Raw genomic sequence first — 10,590 nt, forward strand, 5'->3', positions numbered from 1 at the left:
AGGCAGGAAACATCTACATAGCGGACTATGAAATACTGAACGACGTGGAAGCAGCCAAAGGCCGCTATTTGATTGCACCCATCTGCCTACTGTACAAGAATGAATCAGACCAAATGTTGCCAATCGCCATTCAGGTATCTGTCTCATAATCTGTATCACATGAAAACAATTTCGTAAATAGGTTGTCTTGTTTACTGAAGTAAAACATTGTCCCGTTTGCCTTCATTATATCTGAATCAGCTGAGTCAAACCCCAGGAGAAATGAGCCCAATCTTTCTCCCAAGCGATAATGAATTTGACTGGATGCTGGCCAAGATGTGGGTGAAATCGTCAGACTTCAATGTACACCAGCTGGTCACACACCTCCTCAGGACACATCTGGTGTCAGAGGTTTTTGAAATGGCCATGTACAGACAGCTGTCTCCAATCCACCCTGTTTACAAGGTACCTGTATTTCAACTAAAGAGGTTGAGGTTTCATGTATGTCAATGTGTCGATGAAGGGTTGCTGGTTCTGATATCCTTGCCTGTTTCAACCACGCTTTTAATGTTAACCAAAAGCCTCCAGAGCACTACATGAAAACCCATTTTTCAGTTTCACATTATGCTTATTTATCACTTTTTTGTGATTTAATTCACGTTTAAATGCATAATTTGCTTCTTACAGTTGCTGATGCCTCATGTTCGTTTCACAATCGCGATCAATGCAGAAGCCCGTGAAAAGCTCATCAGTAAAGACGGGACCTTCAGCAGGGTATATCTGAAGCTTATTTATTATTCCCATACATAACACCATAATTTCTGCCTAATATAGATTAAAGATGCACCCAATCTTCATCATGACAAAGCTGATTTATTATCTGAGTTTTTGGCTTGTGATTTTATGTCTTTTTGCTTAATGCTATTATATTATATTTTGTTAGCTGGTGTTTGCTTTAATAGACTGTGGACACCAACAGATCTCTTTAGCTTCTAAGTCACTACCAATGCAAAAACATCCACCAGAATAAAACTTAACCCATTATGCCCTAGATGGTCACTGAGATAATTTAAATGCTTTTAAGTTAATTTCTGAAGATATTAAGGCAAGAGTTAACTGTATTCTTGGTATCCAAAGGTTACTAGCTTGAGTGAAGATGGGATGGGGAAACTGATGCAGAATGCCATGAAGACTTTAACCTTCAAGTCCCTGTGCCTCCCTGAGGACATAAAAGCTCGAGGAATGGAAGATGTGCCCAAATACTTTTATAGAGACGATGGCATGAAGATCTGGAAGGCAATACACTGGTAGGTGGTTTCAACAGTTCCTATTCCATGCACATGTACAAGTCATAGTGAAAATATTTGACACCCAGAGTATTTTTCTTTCTATCTTTGTTTAGCTTTGTTTCTGATGTGGTCAACATCTACTACAAAAGCGATCAGGTGGTTCAACAAGATGTGGAGATTCAAAGATTTGTTAAGGACGTTGCCTGCTTTGGCATGAACAAGTCTGACAGTGAGTACGGGTGTAACTTATCAAAATGTCAACGTATGTTTGTCTTTGCAAGCATGCAGGAAATGCATATTTGATAAGCATCTTTTTGTGTATCAAGCAGTGTTGGCGAAAGTTACTTTTAAAAGTAATGCATTACAATATTCAGTTACTCCTAAAAAAGTAACTAATTACGTTACATCGTTACTTTTTACGGAAACCAATGCGTTTCTTTTTTTTGCGTTACTTTTTAAATCTGGGCAGGGCTATTGTTTGTTTTTTAATATAAAAAGTGCTATTTTTGGCAAATGTAAAAGCCTTTTCACAACGAAAGCATCAGGCTTAGAGAAAAGTAAATGTCAACTCTTCAGCAATAAAAAGAGAAAACAAATGTTAGATTATCTTGAGTCATTTTTGCTCATTAGTATGGATGAATTGGATCATCGAAGGTTAATAAAATGGGATTAAATACATAAAGCATATTTGTATTATCTAACACATTTAATTATTGGAGGTTTGCATTGAATTTCAGTGTTTTTATTCATTTTGATGCATGTTCACGTTTATTCTAGAACTAAAGTAACATTTTCACAATTTCTCTCAACATAGGGACAGGAGAGTTTTTAATCAATAAATGGGGTGAAAAAGTAACTGGCATTACTTATTTGAAAAGGCAACTCAGATATTTTCTTGTCAATTAAAAAGTATTGCATTACTTTGAAAAGGAATATTATTATGTAACTTGCGTTACTTGTAATGCATTACCCCCAACACTGGTATCAAGTCACCTTTAAATGTGTGCAAAAATTAAATGCACACTTCTACCATTTACAGACTTTCCCAAGTCTCTGGAAACTCGAGAGGAGTTGGTCGAGTACCTGACTGTTGTCATATTCACAGCTTCAGCACAACATGCTGCTGTCAACTTTGGACAGGTGAGGTTACTTGCTGACATATCATTGACAAGAGTGTTTAAAATTGATCTGTAAGCTAATATCTGTGAGTAAACATTTATGTTTCAGTTTGACTGGTACGGCTGGGTCCCCAACAGTCCGTCCACCATGCGCAAGCCGCCTCCCCAGAAGAAGGGACAAGTGGATATGGACTTTATCATGGACAGTCTGCCTAACCGTGGATGTTCCAGAGAGCTTCTGGGAACAGTTTGGGCCCTCACTCGGACTCAGAAGAATGAGGTTTGATGTCTGGTTCGCACACTTGAAATTGTAGAGAACATGCCAGCACTCTACTCTGAATCAATTTGAAAAAGAATGAATCTTTTACTAGCTGAGGGTACAGAGCATCGATGTACGGGTTAAAAACAACAGACTGACAATGATGTTTTGAAGTGTATTTTAGAAAAACTAATTTCAAAATCTTATTGTTGTAAATAGTAGTAAGTATTTTTCAGTCAGACAGCCCTGGTGAAAAAAACAGCTAAAACCAGTCTGGTTTTAGAGGCGTTTTGGACACTTTTCCAGCCTGGCCAGACTGGGAGACCAGCTAAAACCAGCTACTTCCAGCTTAAACCAGCTAAGACCAGCCAACCAGCCTATGACCCTTGGCCAATTTTTGGGGGCAGTAACAGTATATTTATTTATTCACTTGATGGTGTTTCTCTGTTCTTTTATCGTCCAGTATCAATCGTAATTATATCTCCTAGAGGAGAATGAAATGTCTACTAGTACATGGGTTATGTGGCACATTCATACATTTTAAAATTCAAAACCATGTTGAATAGGTAATCGAACAATTTTTACACTAGATTACTGTTACTTACCATGAGTAATTTAACTGAGGATATGTTACAAATGACAATTTACGCCGTATATTTTGTAGTGAAATACATTTTCCCCAATCCTTTCCTCAGCACAAAAACTTAACAGGCAAGCTTCTGCTCTTCTCTAATGTTGAATGCCCCATGTGTCTGGACAGTTTTGAACTAAAATATCTGAAAGTTATAAAAGAGACCATTTTGACCAAATTGTTTAGAAATAGAGTAAAACGCTGTTGAAGCACATATAATATCAACACATTCATGTTATGATTAAGGTCACTGAAGGGACAGTAAAAAAGCAGTATTGTGATTTTGTAGTAGATGAAGTGACATTCATTGATCAGTCACATTGATTCTGATTTGTAGTCAGCTGTTCTGCAGTTCTTAATCAGGTTACCACATAATTTGACATGTTCTATAAAGAAACACAGCAAATATCTCCAGATATTTCCATTTTATAAACACACATTGTTTTCTGGGGTGTTTTATAAGCGTATCTGAATGATTGACAGCCACCAAGGGGGTGGAGTTTAAAAAAGAGTTTATCTTGTAAAAAGAACGAAAAATATTTTTCTGTTTTCTGAAGAACTTTTGTTTCTCCAGCGGTTCTTAGGCATGTATCCAGATATGTACTTCACAGACCAACCAGCAGAGGAAGCCATAAAGACTTTCCGTGCCAAACTAGAAGAGGTGACCAACACCATCAAGATACGGAATGAAGAATTAACATTGCCTTATTGTTATCTGTCCCCTGATAAAATCCCCAACAGTGTTGCAATTTGAAGAAACATTTTGCCAGGCCTACCTATAGTGTTTTTGTGAAACAGAGCATTCTGCCTTTTCAAGACACCTTTTTGAAATGATGTTTGATTGAACTCTGTTGTTGGGAAGTAAGGGATTTTACAATCCATTTATTATTCACTTTCTTTTTAATTCTCTTCTTAATTCATATACTGTAAACGTGTGTATTCATGCATCTATACTATGGTATTATTTATTTATTCTTCTTTTGATTCAATTGTTAATATTCATTTCAGCATCTTTGACTGTACTTTTATGTTTATTTTCCTTTTTTCTCTGTGGGAGCTCTCATAATAAAGAATATTTTAATTAAATAAATAGAATTTATAGACCACTCAAAATCCTCCAAACTGACCAAAGCTTAAAAAGCAGAATAAAAAGTATTCACTCAGAGACTTGGTTTAAGAGAGGATTATTCAAATTGCCATCTGATATGGTTTTGGATTATTAAAACAATAACTCATAAGCAATAAACAAATTAACAAGATAAAGTCTTCACCTGAGGAATGGCAACAACTCATAGTTCACCAGGCCATTTTATAGTCTGAATACAAATCCCCTCCTTCCATAAACAGCTTCATCTTCGGTCCACTGTGGTATCGGTCCATGCCGACAGTCTTTTTTCTTTTGTTTTTTTATTTGTTTGTCATAATCCAGAGGACTCTTAGGCGGAGCAGATGGCTCAAAGTCTGTTTAGAGGTAACATACCAGCAGCTGGTCTGTCCTACACCACAGGGCAGCTCTGGTATGTCTGGAACTGTGCACATGCAATTTAGTTTCCGATGTTCGGGTTCCACGAACAGAGGAGGATAAAAGGCCTGAAGTACGACTGGCTGAGGTTTAGAGGTTGGGACCTTGGGAACATATCCTGCTCTAGGGTAAAAAAAAAGGCTTTGGCCATACCAGGCGCAAAGTCGAGACACAACGGGGCCACTGAGAGGGCCTACAGTTCCCCCACTCTCTTTAGTGAAGACAACGCTAGAAGCAAGGCGGTCTTAATAGAAAGGAAGCGGTCTGAGATCTCCTCAATAGGCTCAAAGGGAGGATTACACAGAGCTTCAAGTACCACAGCCAGGTCCCAGGTTGGGACACGAGGTCGTACCGGAGGCCTCAGTACACCGCAAAGAAAGTGAATGACTAGCGGATTCTTGCCCACTGAAAGGCCACCAAGAGGGGTGTGGTAGGCCGAAATTGTCGCCACTAGCACCTTCAGGGCACAGCATCGGCCACGTCTGTACCATAGACTGTAAAAAAAGATGGACAACGCGTCTCCGCCTCTTTCCACTATAGAAAAGTGAAGCCAAAACATCTAAATATGGCCGCTACCATCTTGGGGGAAATTGCGTCATTTGGAGCCAGAGCATGCGCAGTAGAGACTCGTTTGGAGCCAGAGTCTGCGCAGTAGAGTCGTGAGGCGGAGCCGCGGTGTCAAAATCCCGCCCAAACTCCCGCAGACCCAATCGCACGATCACAATCATGACACCACACCACGTTTTTATAGCATCAAATAACTACTTAAAAGCAAACTTATTAGAAAAACGAACACCTGAACATGAATCAGCATTATAGGAACCACCTCACATGATGGAAATCATCTTTGGAAAAAAATTATTTGAAGTGTAATTCGATTATTTAGTTTGGCTCACGTCCCATTAGATTACATGGAGAGGGCGGGGTTTATGACCTATACTGCAGCCAGCCACCGGGGGGCGATCGAAAACTTTTGGCTTCACTTTTCAGGACACCTACGGCACGCTTGGTCTGTACCATGGCATCCAGCCCCAGGGGAGCTGGCTTCGTCAGAGAGTACCAGAGGGGACAAAAAGATCCTTCTGACCAAACACTCTCCAAATCTGCTTCACTACATCTGGGTGAAGCCTCCTTTCCCCGGGCCTCAGCCCCTGCCTCGACAGGATGTCTGCTCCCCAATTGAGATGCCCAGGAATATGAACTGCTTTTAAAGAAAGGAGTTTGTCCTGGGACCACACAAGGATCTGGTGCGCCAGCTTGTTCTGCGCGAACGCAGACCTCCCTGGTGGTTGATATAGTAGACCACCGCTGTGTTGTCGGTGCATACCAACACATGGCGGCCTCTCAGGTCTGGGAGGAAGTGTCTTAGTGCATAAAACATGGCCAGCATCTCTAGACAGTTGACCACTCCACCATCAAAGACATTAATTCACTAGTAGAGTGGGCACAGATGGCGCACTTACCCTGTATCTACATGGAACATGAGTATATTTTCCCAGTAATTTAAAAAAGCTTACATATAGATACATCAAATGTAGATTTATGCCTGGCACAGTAATGGAATAGAGACCTGTTAACGCCGTAACTTCAGTTTGCTTACGCAGTTTTTTGCAGGTTGCATATCTGGTTGTTATGCCCAATTATCAAAACGTAACATGTTCTCTTATACCTACATGTTCGTTCTATATAGGTACACTATAATTACAGAAACATACACTGTAAATTCAGTTTACTTACGTAGTTCTTTGCGGGTTGTAATCTTAAGCGTTACCAATATTATATTAAGAAATACGAAGAAAGTAATACTAAGAAAGTTGATGTTTAACTTTATAAAATGAAGGAGGGAGAGGGTAGTTAATGCTGTCTCATGACACTAAAGACCTGAGGTAATCATTTAAGGGTTAAACTAGCATTAAGGCGATTTTATTAAGTGACGGATGGGCTGATCTCAGTGGGACTTGCGTCGCACCATGGAAATTTATCCAAAACTGGAGGAAGTTTCAACAAAGGTTTGAATTGCATTCAGTCACAACAGGATATGCTAAATCTGGAAAGGTTGCCAGTTGCCAAGATTTGATTCTTGCAGTTGGGTGGGAGTTCAAAACAAATACATTTCCTTAGTGATGCTTGAGCAGTATTTTATCACTGAAAAGGTGTATTAAGTGCAATATTTGTCAGATACACAGTTATTTCAGACGTTTTTAAGAACTTGAACATGACACTGTGACAGACTGGAAATGCAATAGTGAAAGAAAAGACTATTATAATAATAGGCACCCCTAAATATATAATTTTTTTTGGGTTGTTTCCTCAACTTCAGTTTCAACTCGTAAGGGTTGAAAAAGGCATCTGCATCGACTGTTGAACATTAATTGTTCACTCCATCAACTGGAGTGTGTTGCAGCCTCGTAGTGATTGTGATTTCTCTTTGTATAGAATTTCACGAGATCTATAATAGACAAAGTGAAACAGTAAGACACAAGACAAGAGTTAGTTGTATCCAGGTGTTTATTGTGGCTGAAAAAGATATAATCAAAGATAAATTGTTGTATTGTTTCAAATGTATTACATTTGCTGAAGCAAATTTGATTTGAAATGCTGTGAATTGTCCAAAGCATGACCTGTCAAGGAATATTGTCAATAGTTGGGAACGCAAAAGTGTTATACTTGCCTGTTATTTGCAAGAAGAGTAAAAAAGAGACAAGGCCATTAAAGAAAGTGCCACAACGCTGCAGATTCTAATCTGTGTCTGTCTCATCATATCTTACCCATATACTGTAGCAAGCGTACGTCTGCAAGATGTCTGTTAAAGATCTCTTGATCTGGAAAGCATCTGCTGTGTACAATGTCTGGCAGACGTCTGTAGGATGTCAGTTTTACATTCTTTCTAATTCATAAACATCTTAAACACATCTAATAGACGTTTATTTGACATCTGATAGGAAACATCCAATAGACCCCAGATATCACACGTGCGTCTGCAAGATGTCTGTTAAAGATCTCTTGATCTGGAAAGTATCTGCTGTGTACAAATGTCTGTCAGACGTCTGTAAGATGTCAGTTTTACCTTCATTCTAATTCATAAACATCTTAAAGACATCTAATAGACATCTATTTGACATCTGATAGGAAACGTCCAATAGACATATTGCAGATGAGCAAACTATGTCTTGCAGATGTCTTCCAGATGTAAATGCGTACGTCAAATAAACGTCTCTGAGATGTACGTGTGCTATCAGGGACATATTGCAGATGAGCAAACCACGTCTTGCAGATGTCTTCCAGATGTAAATGCGTATGTCAAATAAACATCTCCGAGATGTAAGTGTGCTATCAGGGTACAGTTACGTTTTCTCATCCTTCACCGTTTGAGACCGGAAACAACATAATATAACGGTACGGTCACATCATGAAAAGAGTTTTTACAGTTATTAAAACACAAATTTGTGACTCGTTAAGAAACAAAGCAAGTGTCTTTGGTGAAAATAAAATTACAATATTGTGTCCTACTCAATATTAACTTGTAACTCACTCAATATTAACTTCTTGTTTGTTGTAATAAAATACAAAGATACTCTTACTCAGTTGAGTTTACTTTAAAAGCTGTGTGGACACTAATGTGCGCAAAAAAACTGAAAAAATATGGATATCAGTAATATTCAACACTGAGTAATGTGATCAGCTGCAGCTGATATTCAGATCAACAGATCACTCTTACTCATGTGATATGATTTAAACTTTAAACACGATGAAAGCAGGAACATAGAGACCTACACTGCCCTCCAAAGGCAAAGTGCAGTAACTACGCCAACACTGAAACTGAGAAAAATGCCTTTAAAGTTTTTACACCATATATGGCATTAGTTTGGATTTTGTAGCTACTGCGATTTTGACACCCTCGTTTCTCTGAACCAGGAGACTTTGCCACAAGACAAAACAGTTGTCACAAAGCCCATTTTAAACCTTTACTCAATTTTGACCAAATGTGTAGTTACTGCGCTCTGCCTTTGGAGGACAGTACTGCTGTAACCATTACTGACTATTGAACGGTAAGATCCTCAGACAGGAAAACAAATCACACCAGAAGAAAGGAAAGACAGTGTCAGTGAAGGTGGTTGTGAATGTGTGTAGATGTGTGTTAGTTACAGGATCAGAGAATGACACCGTTCCTCTGTCACAGTCCAGATCAACTCTCACACGCTCAAGCTTCTGTTCAACAGAAAATTCATTAAAAGAACAATCAATTAGACCATACGGGTCATATTGCACATTCCAGACATCGGTGTTAAAGAAATCACGTCCCTTCCTTTGGTTTAATGCTGTAGTTAGCCCAACACTCCAACATCGACTCTCTTTAACCTCCACATCCCAGCAGTGTGTTCCTGAGTCAAACCCTTCTGAACCCAGAACACAGGGATAACAGTCAAATCTCTCTGGATTATCAGGAAGTAGTTGTTTGTTCTCACTCTCTCTCACACTGGTCAGATCATCAGACAGGACGAGATGCGGATGAGCCGTGTTTGGATCCAGAATGACAGGAGCTGATGAGACACAATCAACAGCTGCTTTTATTCTGATGTTCATGTAATGATCAAGAGTGAACCCAACACAGATTATTATGAACTATGACACTCGTCCTATTGATCGTTTGATTTATTTGATAAAGGTTGAAAAGCTAGAGAATATAACATAACAGACAGGGTGCAACAGGCCAAAAATAAAAAAAAATACATTATATTTATTTTAATACATTATATTGCAAAAATATTCATACCCCTTCATTTTTTTCACATTTTGTTTTGTTGCAGCATTATGTTAACCTGCTTTAAATTAGTTTTTCCCCACATCAATTTACACTGCATACACCATAATAATGACAAAGCACAAACCAGATTTGCAAATTTGAAAATAAAACACTGAAATAAGTACAGTGTATAAGTATTCATACCCTTAACTCAGTACATAGTTGAAGCACCTTTACAGCCTCAAGTCTTTTTGGGTCTGATGTGACAAGCGTTGCACATCTGCATTTGGCAATTATCTGCCATTCTTTGCCTCACCTTTTCACCTCTCAAGCTCTGTCAGACATTTTCTAGAGTCCTAGTTGTTGCAATCGTCTTCCATTATGGAGAATGCTTCTGTCAACCTTCAATGCAGCAGATTTGTTTCTGAACTCTTCTCTAGATCATCGCCTTAACACAAGTCTGTCACTGAGCTCTACTGGCAGTTATCTTGACCTCAGGACTTGGTTTTTGCTCTGATATGCATTTTCAGCTGTTAGACCTTTTCTGAGAGGTGTGTGCCTTTCTAATTCAGACTAACTCAAACGAATTTGCCAGTTTAACTCCACTCCAAGTGTAGGAACATCTAAAAGCAATATGAATGCTCCTGAGTGTCCCAGAAAAGGGTATGAATACTTATGCAATGAGATGTAGATTGATCTGGGGGAAAAAGTAATTTAAAGTAGTTTAACATAAGGCAACAACATAACAAAATGTGAAAAAAAATTTAGGGGTATGAATACTTTTGCAAGGCACTGTGTGTCACGATTTGAGCCTCCGTCGTCCTGTCATCACAAACTCTTGCACTACACATCATGGACTTCATCCCCCACAAGCCACTGCACCAATCACTGCTCACACCTGCTCCTCGTGACCCACTGCACTGATTGCTGCACACATCTGTTCCTCATCACACTGACTGCTTATAAGCTTCTCACACAGACAGCCACTTTGCGAAGTCTTGTATTGCCCCGGCTGCATTTCTGAGCGTTTCTTCCTGTGTTTGTTTTC

The 10,590-nt window shown here is 39.1% G+C and overlaps 1 protein-coding gene across 1 annotated transcript in view; it reads left to right on the top strand.

Annotated features, from left to right (window-relative positions):
- Nucleotides 1-4,378, top strand: part of LOC141332916 (polyunsaturated fatty acid 5-lipoxygenase-like) — a 29,358-nt gene extending 24,980 nt beyond the window's left edge. Inside the window, exons 8-15 of the mRNA XM_073837877.1 lie at nt 3-134; nt 241-444; nt 667-753; nt 1,117-1,286; nt 1,382-1,497; nt 2,308-2,408; nt 2,496-2,666; nt 3,851-4,378. Of these exons, the coding sequence (XP_073693978.1) occupies nt 3-134; nt 241-444; nt 667-753; nt 1,117-1,286; nt 1,382-1,497; nt 2,308-2,408; nt 2,496-2,666; nt 3,851-4,030 (1,161 nt within the window). The 3' untranslated portion in view covers nt 4,031-4,378. The remainder of the gene's footprint in view (nt 1-2; nt 135-240; nt 445-666; nt 754-1,116; nt 1,287-1,381; nt 1,498-2,307; nt 2,409-2,495; nt 2,667-3,850) is intronic.
- Nucleotides 4,379-10,590: the final 6,212 nt, after the last annotated feature.

This window comes from Garra rufa, chromosome 4 (genome assembly GCF_049309525.1).
Source record: "Garra rufa chromosome 4, GarRuf1.0, whole genome shotgun sequence".
NCBI lineage: Eukaryota > Metazoa > Chordata > Actinopteri > Cypriniformes > Cyprinidae > Garra > Garra rufa.